At 32.6% G+C, this 16,402-nt stretch overlaps 3 protein-coding genes across 7 annotated transcripts; 2 read left to right on the plus strand and 1 right to left on the minus strand.

Annotated features, from left to right (window-relative positions):
- The first annotated feature begins 497 nt into the window (after positions 1-497).
- On the plus strand, positions 498-2,591 carry LOC123686387 (tRNA modification GTPase GTPBP3, mitochondrial). The gene is made up of 6 exons (XM_045626470.1): positions 498-884; positions 944-1,120; positions 1,173-1,396; positions 1,452-1,731; positions 1,787-2,249; positions 2,330-2,591. The coding sequence occupies exons 1-6, from the start codon at positions 827-829 to the stop codon at positions 2,565-2,567; spliced, it is 1,440 nt and encodes a 479-aa protein (XP_045482426.1). The 5' UTR covers positions 498-826; the 3' UTR covers positions 2,568-2,591.
- Positions 2,592-2,699: 108 nt separating this feature from the next.
- LOC123686389 (ATP-dependent Clp protease proteolytic subunit) lies at positions 2,700-3,841 on the minus strand. Its single transcript, XM_045626472.1, has 4 exons — positions 3,680-3,841; positions 3,300-3,619; positions 3,126-3,243; positions 2,700-3,075 (listed from the first exon to the last, which is right to left on the minus strand). The coding sequence occupies exons 1-4, from the start codon at positions 3,710-3,712 to the stop codon at positions 2,794-2,796; spliced, it is 753 nt and encodes a 250-aa protein (XP_045482428.1). The 5' UTR covers positions 3,713-3,841; the 3' UTR covers positions 2,700-2,793.
- Positions 3,842-4,146: 305 nt separating this feature from the next.
- On the plus strand, positions 4,147-11,663 carry LOC123686390 (14-3-3 protein zeta). Of its 5 annotated transcripts, none has more exons than XM_045626474.1 (6): positions 4,147-4,283; positions 8,096-8,415; positions 8,484-8,607; positions 9,093-9,256; positions 10,427-10,543; positions 10,889-11,663. In XM_045626474.1, the coding sequence occupies exons 2-6, from the start codon at positions 8,113-8,115 to the stop codon at positions 10,925-10,927; spliced, it is 747 nt and encodes a 248-aa protein (XP_045482430.1). In that variant the 5' UTR covers positions 4,147-4,283; positions 8,096-8,112; the 3' UTR covers positions 10,928-11,663. The 5 variants fall into 5 exon arrangements, with proteins under 5 accessions (XP_045482430.1, XP_045482429.1, XP_045482433.1 ...); XM_045626473.1 differs by having other exon boundaries at positions 4,244-4,540; XM_045626477.1 differs by lacking the exons at positions 4,147-4,283; positions 9,093-9,256 and adding exons at positions 4,382-4,540; positions 9,616-9,779.
- The last annotated feature ends 4,739 nt before the right edge of the window (positions 11,664-16,402 follow it).

The following is a 16,402-nucleotide window of genomic DNA, read 5'->3' on the forward strand; positions in this document are numbered from 1 at the left end:
AATTTTACTAAGTGAGTTTATGGCCGGATCTGCTTCAAAATTCAAAATGATATCATGAGGAAATCTCGATGCTTAATAACGATTTGCAATCAGGTAATTCATAGGAGATCTGTGAACCGAGATATACGGCGTTTTCTGAGATTTCTTGAGAAAAAAAAATTGGCATCGGAGGATCTCCAAAATTTTATATCATGGAGAATTTTCGATTCTGATTACTACCCTTCCTTCGGTTTCTTCCTTACACCCTCCAAAGCTGAGATATTGCGAATTTTGTAGAAAAACAGTGCATTAAAGATGTAAACAATTTTTTCTGATAGAAATGGATGCCTAATTCGGAATCTACATCCTCGAAACCCTTCGAATACACCATAAAAAGTTCAAATTTGATCGGTCGTATTTTTCGGAAAAAACAAAGACTTAGATGAATTTCGAAAAAAAATTTTTTTGGCCTGAAAATTTGATAAAAGACACATTAGACCACAGCGAAAACAAATCTGCAATCAGTTTGCTCCTAAAAGGTCTCAATTTCGAGATATTTCGAGTTTTGTGAGGAAATTTTCTCTAATTCGCTGTGTTCTATTCAATTATGAAATCGATTACACGTTACGCCATCCAGGAGAAAGTTATAGAACTTAAGTTCTAGGAAAATACAAAATTAAAAAAATCTCCAATATAAATAAACAATTCAATTAAGGTTATCTCCTAACATAGTTTCTAATTATGAAAATCTATCTAACAAAAATTTCATTCTGAGATATATAACATTATCCGATTAATCGATTCAAAAACATAAAATACTGAAACTATACTATAATATGAAATCAAAATGATGAAAATCATACAACGTTTTCACTCTAAAAGTACTATTTATGCACTTTCATCAGGTATGAATCAATTGGTACTTAGAGGCACATAGTTTCTTTCCACTACACAATATTTTCAGGCCAAGGCAAATGTGGTGTTGCTGTGATAAGAATTACTGGTCCTAGAGCAGAAGATGCATTAAGATATATTGGAGGTTTCAAACATCTTCCCGAGCCTAGACAAGTTTTACTGAAAAGCTTGAGAAATCCAACTAATGGAGATATTATAGATAAGGGACTAGTTTTATGGTTTCCTGGTAAATAAAGCTATAGCATTTGCGTTTCATTAATGATTTGAATCATTTCAAGGGCCAAAAAGTTTCACGGGGGAAGATAGTTGTGAATTTCAAGTTCATGGTAGTGTTGCCGTGATCAACGGAATTCTCAATAGTTTGAATGCTATTCCTTCTTTTCGAATAGCCGAACCAGGTGAATTCACTAAGAGGGCCTTCTATAACGGAAAACTCAATTTAACAGAAGTAGAAGGACTTGCTGATTTATTGAATGCTACAACTGAAATTCAAAGAAAACAAGTAAGATGAAATTTCTTGGTTTGATGATGAATTTTGAAATTCGTGAATTTTATAGGCATTTTTACAATCGCAAGGTTTCCTTAGCAAGATATATTGCCAGTGGAAGGAAGAATTATCCCATCATCTTGCCCATTTAGAAGCTATAATAGATTTTGAAGAAAGTGAACATTTATCTACTGAAGAGCACCACGTGTTTAAGAATGTTATTGAATTGAGAAATAAAATTAAAAAACACATATTTGAAGGACGAAAAGGAGAAATATTGAGAGAAGGTGTGAAAACAGTGGTCCTAGGAAAACCGAATGTAGGCAAAAGCAGTTTTTTTAATATTATGTGTGAGTTTATGAAAATAAGTATTTCTAAGAATTATTATAATTGTTTTTTTTGTAGGTGGCAGACCTGCCGCTATTGTAACACCTATATCTGGAACTACCCGCGATGTAATTCAAGTCGAATTAGATATTTCTGGTTATCCTGTTCTTTTGGCAGATACAGCAGGTCTCCGAGATCACTCTTTTGATCCGGTAGAAACTGAAGGAATGAAACGAGCAATCGATCAAGTAGATAACGCTGATCTTGTGATTTTGATGATGGTTGCACAGGAGTATTCGTTATGGATAGAAGTAAATCCATCGGCATCTCTGGAAGACTATATGAAAACATATTTGGAATTTTTAGGATTGGAAAGGGTGTTTTCCAGCTACAAACAAAACAAAAAACATATTATTCCTGTTATGAACAAGATCGATTTGTGTCCCAATGAAAATAAAGACGGTGTTTTATCTGTATCTTGCATAAATGGTGATGGAATCGATAACTTCATAGATTGTATGACTCTAAAGTTGAAAGAAATGTGAGTTTACCTTCAATAAACGAAATTGCTTGAAAATTATTCGTTAAAAAATATTGATATAGTACAATAATTTGTTCTAGTTGTGGAGAGCCAACCAAAGAACACCTCTGTATGAATAAGGCAAGGCATCAAAAACATCTGGAAGACTGCTTAAACGAATTGGATAATTTTCAGATAAGAACTGAAGAAAATATTGACCTAGTAATTTTAGCCGAACACCTTCGAAGAGCCTCCAATCATTTAGGAAGATTAGTAGGCCTAACAAGCACTGATCAAATTCTAGACGTTATATTTCGAGATTTTTGCATTGGAAAATAATATATTAAAATCAATGAAAACCTTCTCTTGTTTCGTTATTTCAAATAGGCCTTTAAATTAATCAATTAAATATTTTCAATTCATTATAATTTTTTTAATTATGATTAATTTTTCAGAGAAATAAAAACACATTTATATTTTACCAATTTGACATTTATTAAACTTTATCAAAACACAACAATTCATCACATGAACAAAAGACGAAACATAATATTTTTATAATAAATTATTTCTTCTCTTCTTGACACACTTCTGCTACCGCAGGGGTCTTTGTAGGTGCGACTACACTGGGTTTAGGTACATGAACATGTGATTTTGGAGGACTACTAAGGACTTTATCGATTAATCCAAATTCTTTAGCTTCATTAGGATTCATGAAATGATCACGTTCCATTGTCATCTGAATCTTTTCTAATGCGATACCAGTATGACTAACATAAAGATTATTAATTTGTTTTTTAAGTTTCAAGATCTCTTCAGCTTGAATTTGTATATCTGTAGCTTGACCCTAAAAATTGAAGGTAATAATATGTTTCAATTTAAAGTCTTATTTAATACCTGCACTCCACCTGAAGGTTGGTGTATCATAATTCTTGCATTTGGTAAAGAGTGGCGCATTCCATTTGTTCCTGCAGCTAATAGTAGAGAAGCCATGCTACAAGCTTGACCTACACACCTGAAAAGTTCACAATTCCATTTTATTCCAATAAAGATAAACATATTTTTTCTCACCAAGTTGCTATCGGTGGAAGAATATATTGCATAGTGTCATAGATAGCCAATCCTGCTGTAACACTGCCACCAGGTGAGTTTATATACAGATGAATTGGTTTAGTGGTAGATTCTGACTGCAGGAAGAGAAGTTGGGCAACTAGAAGTGAACTCATAGAATCATGAATAGGTCCCATTAGGCAAATGATTCTTTCTTTTAATAAACGAGAGAAGATATCGTAAGATCTTTCTCCTCTTCCACTCTGTTCAATAACTATAGGTACCAGCCCAACATTACGATGAACAATTTTTTGAAAGTCAAAGTTAGTCCGGAGTAAATTCTAAAAAAGGTATTCAAGAAATTATTCAGAATATAATAAAAATGTCATAATTTCATTCACCTGTGTAACAGCAAATAATTTTTGTCTCGACATCCTATAATGATATTCGCAATTTATAATAATTGAATGATAATCTTTTTCTTTAGGTGTAAGAATGATTTATAAATCAATTCAATTGTTCCCACAAAATGAAAACAATAGAATTCTTATAAGAAGTGAGGTTACCGAATACATAGAATAATAATAAGAAAAAATTTTTTATTGTATGAGTGTCTGGAATATATTTAAATAGAAATATATTATGTTTTGTTCAGCTTTAAATTCAAAATAATGATAATCAAATATTATTTCAAAAAGTTGTCATTTAATTTTGGAAATTATGCTAAAAAACCACCGGATTCAAGTTTTCACATCCAAATGTGTGTTATTTTTCTGATAATATTATTGTTCGATACAACAAAAAATTATTTACATTTGATATGGTTTTTTCAGGTTTTCAATATCCGAAAAAGAAGAAAATTGATTCTACTATTAATAAATTCCACAGATTTGATTTTCGTTTCATCTCATTCTAATAAGAGAAAGATTTTGTGGTGGCTTGCTGCATTACGGAAAGCTTCTGGAAAGATATTCTGGCATTATTGTTGTGAATTTTTACATTTTCGTAAGTGACTTTTGAGTAATTGATATTACACCTATTCTGGAATATTTTGCCTTCTGAAGAAATTTGAATAATTGGAAAATCGGTAAATGAGAAGGACGCCATTATAGGACAGACGTTAGGAAGGGTAATCTTGCATCGTGCTTGCTCTATCATTTTGGTTGAATCGATTGACGCGCCGCAGTCAAGTCTAGTCTTTGTAACACAACCGTGTGTTCTTGAAACATCAGTTGTTATCCTGTTTAATTATCGAATAAGTTGTAAGTTATATGCACATTATTCCTCGTACTGAAATTTGAGGGTTTTCCATATATCTAATATCGGTCGAATTACGTTTTGTACCATGAAGATGAAATTGTTCCCATGCACTGCTCTATCTCGAGTTGACCTTCAGAATTAAATCTCGATTTTGAATTATTCTTATTTAATACTGCTTGGAAAGAAACACGGGCAGTCAATTTCAAACGATAAATTTGATTTTAATAAAGTTTTTTCTTCGGTGCCAATCATATTCGTAAGTTGAACATCAATTGACAATGAGGTGTACTCGGGACTTTTATCATCTTAAGCCCTTCCATGTGATGAATCATTTTAACATTAATTTCCATCTTATATTTGAATCAAACGGTTTCTTGAATAACTTTGAAGAAACAGTTTCTACGCATTAGTTGTTGAAAGGTGTGGCAGTCGCCATATTGCCTCAAATAATGATGATAAAATTCGTGAGCTCACCGGTTCTATATAGATTGTATTACAGGTGCATTTTTTACATATTTTCTCCGGTAATTTGTCGAAGCATTTACATTCGAATTCGCACCTCGTTCTATTATAAGAGATTTTGATAACTATATTTCCGGTTTTTTTTTTTCAATTTTTTTTTTTTAGTCATCTTTAAGATAACTTCATTGAATTGGTATATTTACAGTCCAAGCTCGTATTAACTTTATCATTATCTCCAAAGAAATACGTATGTGGTTTGACATCAGAAACAATACATCGAAATTAATTTTTTGTCTGATCTATCGTTCACTTTTTTGTTATTTCTGTCATGGGCTATACTTTTTTCTAATTTCCCAAACAATGTTTCTTAATTTGGATCGTTCAGATTGAATATTGGTTGCATTGTAATTTCTAATGACTCATTCATTGCAGATAATGTTAGAGATTCATATTTCTCTTCATGATTCACTCTACAATTTAGATTTAGTTTGCTATAATCAAATAGTTGTCCACAATATTGATTTTGTCCTGATTCTATGTTGTGATTCATATGGAATTCATTTTCATGGTCTTGTTTTACAAAGAATCATTTTTATTAATAAATTAAAATATAAAAGGTTCTGCAAAACATGATTTCCTTATACATGTGTCTTGATTTAAATTTTTGTTTTGGCAAATACTTAGTAATATTTTATATATATTGTCCTTTTAAAGGTCTCGTTTTAGGTGTCAAAAAAACTCATTGAAATTGTACCTATTTGTTTATGTTGATATCAAGAAGCTTCGCCAAATATTCATTGAAAATCATTTCACATTTTATAGAATATCGTATTCATCTTATGTTATTCAGTTCATCATTGTTTTTTGTTTCATTCATTCTTTCTCATTGTAAAAAATTATCAGAAAAGTGACAGAAATATTGATTGGCCCTTTCTGATGATTTTCATCTATGCTCGTACTGTTGAATCAAATTTGCAGGGGATTTAGAATTTATCTATTAGATTGTGTCTAATCAGCACTTGGAATGATGCACGATTGAAATGATTAGAATTACGAAATGATTACATTGAGTTTTGGTTTAGTTTGTTGTTCTTGAAGAGCATGCATCGGTCATAAAATTCGCCTCAATAGAATATTTATTTATAAAACGAGTGTAGAAAGCATGAATATTCTTTGACGAATTCAAAACTCAAAAACATTAACTTTTAGACATTATTTCCCTAATACATTGAATTTTCATTGAAATTAATGGAATATTTTCATGAATACCTTCTAGTGCTTTTTGCATTGAAAAATGTTGGTTGGCAGAACTGTTATCTGTATCACAAATGTAACAGATACATCCATGACAGGAGAATTCTGAGTACCAACATATAATAAAGATATATAACCATGAAATCTGTGTGAAATTGAGATATTCCCGCACGATTTTTTTCAACAAGGTATGGCAGAATGAACGGATTCGCCAGTATTGAAGAAATTGATCTTTTTGGATAATCTTCAGTAATTAGCGAATTGTATTCCTTTATTTCTTTGGCGTTTATTACTTCTGCCTTAACTTGTAGCACCGAATCTTATGGGGATATCTCGGTTTCACACGGATTTAATGGTTATATTTTATTATTATATGTTGATATTCTGGTCTCTCCTGTCACGGATTTATCTGTCGAATTCGTGATATAGGAAACAGATCTGCCAACCAACATATTTCAATGCAAAAATCACTGAACGATATTTATGGAAATATTCCATTGATTTCGATTAAAATCCAGTAAATTAGAGAAAATGTTGAACTCGTGAAAAATATCAATGCTTTTTGCGTTCCTATTATAAATAACTATTCCGGAATGGCGTTTCTAATAATGGAAAATAAAGTTTTTCCTTCTGCTAATCTTTTCCTCGCACAATCTGATTTTGCGGTCGTTTCACCTCAAGAAATGTTTATCTGGCCATGCGAATTCCACTGATGGAAGGAAATTGAAGTTCTTCAACAACAAAATAAATTAGATTCAAAGGTCATTTGACCATTCGCGTTAATAAACCCGTTTACCAATCGAGGAGTCTATCATTTCTAAACGTTTGGAGAAAATCTTGTTAGAAAGCGGTCGATATGGCGACGGTGTGATTTTTTTCTTTATTTTCATCGATGCGGCGGTTTTCCCTTTCAATCTGGTCGAAGATTTCCCGCGCACGCGCCTCCAGCTCACCCCGTAACCCTAACCCTGACGTTCCTGTGCGTTTGCGCCCGTGCCCTTGGAGGTTGTGGCGATGACACATCGATATCCACCTCAAACAATCCTAGTCTGCGTCTGAGCGAGCATTAGAAATAGACTATGTGCAATTTATAGAAATTACTACGAGTAGCTTAAATGATCTGTGCTTGACGTCAACAACCTCATCGTCACTTAACTATCTGGCATATTCGAAAAATGTGAGTTATCAATTATTCACCTTCCTCCAGGGGTTGTTCTTTTCCTTGTCGTCCATATTTTCCAGCTTAATCTGCCGATAACAGATGTGCGAAAATCGGCAACATAGGCGTGACTGCATTCGCGAGATTGAGCCATGGCAGAATATCCGAGATTGAATCGATGCCAATTTTTTTTTACTTTCCCCGGCGTGACAATTCACGGAATTTCCAACTTCCAACTCGAATCATTTTTTTTAATCGTATCCACCCGTTTACAACAACTATCCAAACATCCCATTGTTCTCGACCATGTATCAAATTTTGGTATCTGGTACACGATAACCATTCATGTAAATAACGAGAAGAACGCGCAATTGAAAGTGTACATAACATAATTTGGTATGTAACTAAAAACAATTTTTTGCGCAATCTTCGTAACGGTGTGAATATTTATTCAAGGATCGAGTTATCTTATCCATCCTCCCGAACTGAACGATTCAATTTTTTCGTTTCTCTATTCGAAAATCTGTGACGTAATCGGCCGGTCGCTATTTGATTGGTTGACGTCCTGTGACGTAATCGAGTCGTTGCGGTTAGAACCAATGATAGGGCGTCGTGCAGTGACGTATTGTAGCGATTTGAAAACGTGCGAAATATCGAATTGAATCGATTGTTCTGCTTTCAGATTAGAATTAGAGCAATATGTCAGCCCCCGACAAAGATGAATTAGTTCAAAGGGCAAAATTGGCCGAGCAAGCTGAGAGGTACGATGATATGGCATCAGCGATGAAATCTGTCACAGAGACTGGTGTGGAGCTCAGTAACGAAGAAAGGAACCTCCTGTCGGTGGCTTACAAAAATGTCGTTGGTGCAAGAAGATCATCGTGGAGGGTAATTTCTTCAATTGAACAAAAGACTGAGGGTTCGGAACGTAAACAACAGATGGCTAAGGAATACAGGGAAAAGGTTGAGAAAGAACTCCGAGAAATCTGCGACGATGTATTGGTAAGTGGAACAGATATGACCAGTTTCGATTTGGCTTCGATTAACACTTGTTTTTTTTTTTCCTTTAGGGCCTCTTGGATAAATACCTAATTCCAAAAGCTAGCAACGCAGAGTCCAAAGTTTTCTACCTTAAGATGAAGGGTGACTATTACAGGTATTTGGCAGAGGTAGCGACTGGAGATACAAGAAATAGTAAGTGACAAATTTATATTGTGAATAAAGTACCTTTTTCTAATTCTGTGGCAGAATTCGTTCATTCTGTCATACCTTGTAGAACAACATCGTGCGGGAATACCTCAGATTTTCATGGTTATATTTCATTATTATATGTTGGTACTTGGAACTCTCCTGTCACAGAATTATCTGTCAAATTTGTGATACAGAAAACAATTCTGCCAACCAACAGTTTTCGATGCAAAAAGCACTAAACGAAATCTATGGAAATATTCCATTAATTTCGATAAAAATTCGCTGAATCAGAAAATAATGTATAATACTATTACAGAAGGCTCGTTCTTTGAACTCTTGGAAGAATATCGATGTCTTCTGTACTCGTATTATGAATAACCATTTTTCAATTGGATTAAAAAAGTTGGGGAAGAAAGAAATTCTAGAATTGTTTAATAAATAGTCCTGCTGTGGTAGTGTATTGTAAGCCTTTGTTTTTACTATTTCAGCCGTGGTCGATTATTCACAAAAGGCATACCAAGATGCTTTTGAAATCTCAAAGGCCAAAATGACTCCAACACATCCAATTAGATTGGGTCTTGCACTCAATTTCTCAGTCTTCTATTATGAGATATTAAATTCACCAGACAAGGCTTGTCAGTTGGCCAAACAGGTTAATATAACTCATTATTCTTACACGAGTCTGATGGCAGAATTACATTTGGATTTTTTTTTTCCGAGTCCGGACATAATTGTCTTGCGCAAATCCGTTTTGTTGAGAAGCTTCACTTATCAAAATGAGGTCTAATACAATAACGTGCACGTTTTTAGCTATAAAATTCATATTCGATGCTACAAGCGCATATACATATCGAGTCTAACCCCAAAATGGAAGTGTAACTTGATTAAAATTTATTTGAAAATGTCCATGTTATGGTGTCATGGTAGTCTTATTGAAAAAAAAATTGCGCTGAATTTTTAGGAAACGAAAGTCAACTGAAATCATCTCCAATTTCTTTTTTTGTCGCTTAGAAGTGGTGGAAGACTCGCAGAAAGCATACCAGGAAGCTTTTGATATAGCAAAATCGAAAATGCAGTCCACTCATCCCATAAGGCTAGGACTTGCTCTCAATTTCTCTGTATTCTATTATGAAATAATAACCTCACCTGCCAGAGCGTGTCACCTAGCTAAACAGGTTATTCATGTTATGTACTGGTAGTGCATTATTTTCCTTAATCTTTGTTTTTTATTTTTGGAAGTTTTTAACACCCGAGTGATTCTAACCTAGATTTTGAATTGCCACATGTGATTCTGCCTGACCAAAACGACTAACTAGAATGGTTATTGTCCAAGTTCCAAAGTTTATCCTCGAATCCATAAAAAAACTTAACTCGAGAATGGAATTCAGAAAGACAAGTGTTGAGAATCTGGTTTGGAGCTTGGAATCTATTGCTTTCTGACCAATTATCATTTCGCTTTAAGATGAATTTTCAATGTGATTGAATATGAAAAAAATCAGTTATTTTGATAGATGTTTTAACATTTTTGATGAAATTTTTGTGTTTGAACCTCATTCAACATGAGATTCAACTGAGGTACAGGATTATCCATGGCGTAGTCCGGACTTTACAGTCTTGTTCCATTTACATTATGTAAAACAGAAATCACATTTTCCTCCAAATAAAGAACACCCTGTGTATTGAAATTAAAATTTCGATGTTCTCAATGAAAGTGTTTTTTCTTACGTTTACTTTCGGAACCACAAAATGGATAACCCTTTATTATCAGAAATTCATTGAATTTCATTTCTACTTGACTATAATTTTATATTTGATATTTTAGGCATTCGATGATGCAATAGCAGAACTCGATACACTTAACGAAGACTCCTATAAAGACAGCACCCTCATTATGCAGCTGCTTAGAGATAACCTTACTCTATGGACGAGTGATACACAGGTAAATTGAATGAAAACACTTATGCATGAAAAAAAATTGCCAATTCTACATGACTGACGTACTTGACGATAAAATGCATGCTTAAAACATTACGAACAAACAATATATTTCAAACGAAAAAAAAAGAAGTTATGGAAAGAAAATTGAATGAATTAGTGTGGTGGAGGTAGGTAGATTTGATTCTGTATGTCTGTGAAGTGTCCCAAGTTTGGCAAGTCATTTTCCAAGCATAAAACGAGTGATACATTGTAAATGTTCGTAAAATGATGTGCTTAGCTTCTTAATTAAAGTAGAATAGTGAAGAAGGAGATTTGCTGGTGGATTTCAAAGGAATTTGTCTTACAGGGCGAAGCAGATGAGACCCAAGAAGCGGGTGACAATTGAAAAAAGTGTGGCGTCCGTTTTTAAATTTATTCGTTGAAAATGAAATTTCATGTAAGTTAACGTATTTGTGGAACTTGGTTGTGAAGTTTCATTGACAGTTTAAAACGAGTTTCACTCAGCTGAAACTTTTGATATTTAACAATGTTTTTAGAAATATAATGTACATTCATTACAGATTATATGTCACATTTTCACACAGCCCAGCAAACTTAAAAAAAAAAATGAAGAATTCCACAATTTTTGTTTTAAAAGAGGCCAATTAATCGAATTTGCTGGTACTTGTGTGATTAGGTGTTCTTCTTATACAAAATGGTTGAATCATTTTTTTTTGCAATTTCTCTCCATCACTGTTGTAATAATTTATTTGAAATTTCAGTAATTTAGTTCTAACTTGTTAACTATTAAAATTTATTTAATAATTCTGTTTTTAGTTCTTTTTCAATCCATTATTTTTGTAACTTGTCTCCATTGTTTTGAAACTTCTCGTATACCTTTAAAATCATTTTTTTTTTGAGATGATTGAAGGAAATAATGTACATTTTTTAGTACACCGTTTAATTTCGCACTCGGTTGCATGAGCCCTAATCCTCTTTGTTTTGACCGTCGAACTCACTTTGGATGTGCTATATATAAATGTATGAATATGTATTAAAAGTAAACTGCTATCAGCTCTACTTGTTTTCTGTTGTATCTGTCAATTATATTGGTCAGATAACAATAAATTTTTCAAAATCTCCCTAGATGTGTTTCATTCTATTTTACTATCGAATTAAAAAAGTTTTCATGCTTGTTTCATTATCTCGCCATTTATTTTTAGCTAATATATTTTCTATTATAACTATTTCGGCGCTTACTACCTCCTGTTCATCCCTACCAATCCTTTTTTTGTACTAATTACCTACTTAGACTATGACTTATCTTTTTTTATTTATTTCTTTTTAATTTTTTTCATTCAGATATGTTGGGCACGTTTAGATTGATTTTCCCCCTTCTCATTCAGTTTTAATTTAATTTCTAGACTGGTTCACTCCGCTTGTTATCCTACAAGTTATCACATCTTGACTTGTGGAGAGAAAAAATTCAGAGAACATTCCGTTATCCATCCCCTTACAAAGTGAGCGTTGCTGAAAGGTAAGTAAAGAAAACTTTGGAGGATATATTCCTCTAAACCTTGGTAGAAGTTGAAATTTTCTCACGATTTGTTAGATCGAAATTTCGAGTTCGAATTATTTTCTTAATTAATTTTTATTTATTGATATTCTGAAGCTTTGGCGATTACCAAAAGAATGGCTTCTGTACTTGAAAAAAAATCATTTCTAACACTCATATGTACATTTGAAAGTAAATTTTGCTTATTGTTGAAATAAAGTTCAATTTTTAATGTTGTATCGTATCCGAACATGGATCAGAATTTCAAGAATGGTCGATCTAAAAATTTTGGTATCCCCAAATGATGGGTTTTCCAATAGCATATTTTACTTTGATATAAGAAAAAGGGTATATTTTAAAATAAAGCAAAGTATGTTTATCTAATTGTAAAGAAGATTGGAAATTTTCCATTACCAATTCGCACATATGCAGCTGTATGTCCTTGGTAACTTCAAGGATTCCGTCTTTAAGATCTTGAATCGATTGTGGAGCATCGACATAGACCTCACCTTTCACGAGATCAAGAGAAAAGTCGCACACCCAGTTCCAGGAACATTCATTATAATTTAACGCCGTATTGAAATTTTAATCCTTCATTAAACGGTGCAGGTAGCCAATATGCTAATACTATTAGAGGATTAAAATTTTAATGAACGTTGCTGCAACTGGGTGGCCAGAAAACTTTTCTGGCAATAATTGCGATTATTTCGTTGCTTGTGTGGCACGTAGCACCAGGGTTCTGTTCAATTTTTTCCATATGGAATGGGGATACTCATCTGTCTCAGTTTTGCTGATCTTTATAGGTTGTTCCGTAGATTAGGCGAGCCACTCCAGATGCGACCTCTTCAACAGGACGAAGCAAGAGTAAACAATTCTCGAAGTCAAGAGGAAGCTTTTTGTCATGAAATAAACATGCTAGAACAAGAGTTACTTGATTACAGAAAATATTTTCAAACCAATAATCAAGATAACACAGAGGTACGATCATAAGTGAAATATAAGTCTTTAAGGATCAATATATGCAAGTGTCCTACGAAAATACAGGGTGATTCACAGCGATGGCGGTTAAGTATTCATTTTACGTAAAGGATTTGCTTGAGTAAGCCCCACTATTTTTGGACGTAGAATCGACTGAAATATTAAAAAAATATAGGTTCTTATTTGAAAATCTTGAGTTTTGATATATTGAGTTGTCCAACTTTATGATCTTATAAACACGCTGAACATTTTTGGCCCAAGCCGCAAACAGTCTTATGATGATACGTATTTCCAGAATCGAAAAAGAACATTTTTTCGAAAGGTGCTTTTTCTGTAGAAATATTCAAAAAAAGGCGAGTTTTCAGCGCCACCATTTTTTTCATAAGAATCCCATCAACTCATGGACGGTCGAGTTTTTACCCAAGATATGGCATATTGACGAAATTGTGGTCAAAAAATCTTTCTAATGATGCAATATTATACTGGGTGTGCCATTTGAAATAAGGAAGTAGAAGTATGTTTCCGGTATAACCGGAGGTTGTAGAGATCTGAAAATATTTTAGGGAGAAAGATCATTGTCTTAAACACCAACATGCAAATTCTCAGCACAAAATTATGATTAGTTTTCCATAAACGTCTAATAGGCCATCGCGGTGAATCACCCTGTATGCAAGTGTCCTACTAAAATATATTATCTACTTTTCAATTTCGCAGAAGAATTTAGTATTTTTTCCAATACAGACACCATAATTTCATATAACAATGAGAAAAACCTCTGAAAATCAGAAGTGTTACACCTGGAAGAAATAATTTCTTCTGCTTAATTGATTGAACATGAATGAGTCGACCAGTAAGATAGATATTTAGATTACCATTGCTTTATGCTTCTACTTGAAATTATCAAAGTTAAAATGTTGGTATTTTTCTCACACATGCGTTATAGTCGTTCTGTTGCCAGAAAAATCACATTGGAATAATTCTTTCTGGGAGTAATTCATAAAATAAACGTATTGAAAGATCATTATTTATAACAATTAACCAATCTGAAATCTAACTATTACAAATTTTGTATAGATTCCCTTCTAGAAATTTCAGAATTTTAAAATATAAGAGTATTCTGTGAAAATAAAAACCTGGGCCATCAACATATTTTTAAATATCAGAAAGGAGTAGATATAGAAATAACGGAGGATATAGTCCTTAAATAATTTCCACCTCAAATAAAATTATCATATTTTAGCTTGGACACAATCATAGACAAACTAACTAGAACTAGTTTATCTATGGACACAATGCACTAGTCTATTTATGCTGACCTAATATTGAATTTTTAGGATGAAGACTTCTCCAACGAAACTTCTGATCAGGATGATACACCAAGAATGAAATAATGGTCATATTTCATCGATATATGTTCAATTTGTTTTGTAAATTTTATACGTTGACACATGTATGTTTGAGTTTATAATAAAAAATGTTGTATACTATTGTTTTGAGAATAAGTATGAATTTTTTTTTTTAATATTTCAGTTGACAACTTAAAATTTCTAAAATAATGGACTAATCGCACAACTGCGAGCATTTTCGTAATCTACGTTATCCAATGAATTGATAGAATTCTATTAAATTTCTCTGTAGGAACATTTAATTTTTCGTCAAAACAAAAAGAGATCGGAATTCGGCTAATTGGGTATCGTTCATTCTAACATCGCTTACCGATCTTTATTTAATAATGATTAGTCCATTCCACAGCCTAGGCCAATTACAGAATGGGTAAACAAATATACAAGAAATAAAACTTAAAAGTTATATACTGAAAATAAAAAACATAATAAAAACAAATCAAATGGAGCCTGGATCTTAAGTAGATCTAACGGTTTGTGAAAATTTGAATCCGAAATTTTGATCTCTACATAAAAATCGTTATATCTTCTGAAATATTGGTCACAATCACCCCAAATAAAATTTTTTTTTATAGATTGAGCTCTGATCTAAAACATATTGTGGTTTCAAGTTGCCTCAAGAAAATTTTAATTTTTTTTTTAATTTCAGTTGACAACTTACAATTTCTAAAATCATGAACTAATCGCACAACTGCGAGCATATTCGTAATCTACGTTATCCAATGAATTGATGGAATTCTATCAACTTCCTCTATAATGCCGAGATTGTCATAAAAAAAAGCTATCTAAAGATGCGATAACATATTGGGTGTGCCATTTGAAATAAGGGAATAGTAGTATGTTTCCGGTATAACCGGAAGTTGTAGAGAAAATATGCATGAATTTCAACAGTCGATTCTTAGAAAAAAAAACCCGTTAACCACCGCCTGTCTACGCCCATGCTGTTACTCGCTTCGTGAAGTGTCGTTGCCTTTCGTTGACCATAGAAATAGTTGAGCTATTAGGAGTAACCTTCATAGAACCTTCTATGATTACTCCGAATACCTCCTCGCCTTCCTATGTTCCTAATACACAATTTCAGATTTACGAAACGAGGAACAGGAACGAATTCATGGAATAATCGAGGATGTAACTGGAATAATGAATTTATGTATTGCTTTTTATTGCTTCTGCAGACATTTTACTCTGTTATTGTAGTATATACCTGAATTCCGATTTCATAGAATTTATATTAATTTAATTCGTAATTATTTTATGAAAATTTTTAAAATTTATGGTATTCTAAGTAAGATTCCAGTTTATGTGAACAATTATTTGATGTGTCGTTTATTAGTTACTTCTACAGACATTTCATATGCCTAAATTTAAATTTTTGTATTGAAGATCATTTGCACCATTGATTCTTTATTGTCATCGCTAAGAGAAAAGGAATTTTTATTTTCAATTAGGTGTATTGGCTGTGATTGAATACTGAAATAGAGAACCATGAATTATATCAATTTTTGAAAAATCATTTGCTCCAATTATTCTTTATTGTCATGGCTAAGAGAAAAGGAATTTTTATTTACAATAAGGTGTATAAGCTGTGATTGAATACTGAAATAGAGAACCATCAATTATATCAATTTTTGAAAAATCATTCGCACCAATGATTCTTTACAGTCATGGCTAAGAGAGAAGGAATTTTTATTACAATTAGATGTATTGGCTGTGATTGTGTGGAATTTTTATTTGCAATTAGGTTTATTGGGTCTGATTGAATACTAAAATAGAGAACCATCAATTATATCACTTTTTGAAGAATAATTACTATTATTCATTACATTATAAAATTTTCAGGGGGTTGACTGGATATCATTTTCATCAAGTCTAGAATAAAGTCTTTCTTTTCTTGTAGAAACATTTTTCTACGCGAAATCGATACCAAATTAGAATTCTACAATTC

This window comes from Harmonia axyridis, chromosome X (genome assembly GCF_914767665.1).
Source record: "Harmonia axyridis chromosome X, icHarAxyr1.1, whole genome shotgun sequence".
Lineage (NCBI taxonomy): Eukaryota > Metazoa > Arthropoda > Insecta > Coleoptera > Coccinellidae > Harmonia > Harmonia axyridis.

Excerpts from the sequence above, each read along its gene's own strand:
- LOC123686390 (XM_045626474.1), top strand. The coding sequence starts at position 8,113 with ATGTCAGCCCCCGACAAAGATGAATTAGTTCAAAGGGCAAAATTGGCC. Across the intron at positions 8,608-9,092 it reads GACTGGAGATACAAGAAATA|CCGTGGTCGATTATTCACAA; the intron begins GTAAGTGACAAA and ends TTACTATTTCAG. Across the intron at positions 10,544-10,888 it reads TATGGACGAGTGATACACAG|GGCGAAGCAGATGAGACCCA; the intron begins GTAAATTGAATG and ends TTTGTCTTACAG.
- LOC123686389 (XM_045626472.1), bottom strand. The coding sequence starts at position 3,712 with ATGTCGAGACAAAAATTATTTGCTGTTACACAG. Across the intron at positions 3,244-3,299 it reads CTTCCACCGATAGCAACTTG|GTGTGTAGGTCAAGCTTGTA; the intron begins GTGAGAAAAAAT and ends TGAACTTTTCAG. Across the intron at positions 3,076-3,125 it reads AACCTTCAGGTGGAGTGCAG|GGTCAAGCTACAGATATACA; the intron begins GTATTAAATAAG and ends TTCAATTTTTAG.
- LOC123686387 (XM_045626470.1), top strand. The coding sequence starts at position 827 with ATGATGAAAATCATACAACGTTTTCACTCTAAAAGTACTATTTATGCA. Across the intron at positions 1,121-1,172 it reads ACTAGTTTTATGGTTTCCTG|GGCCAAAAAGTTTCACGGGG; the intron begins GTAAATAAAGCT and ends AATCATTTCAAG. Across the intron at positions 2,250-2,329 it reads ACTCTAAAGTTGAAAGAAAT|TTGTGGAGAGCCAACCAAAG; the intron begins GTGAGTTTACCT and ends AATTTGTTCTAG.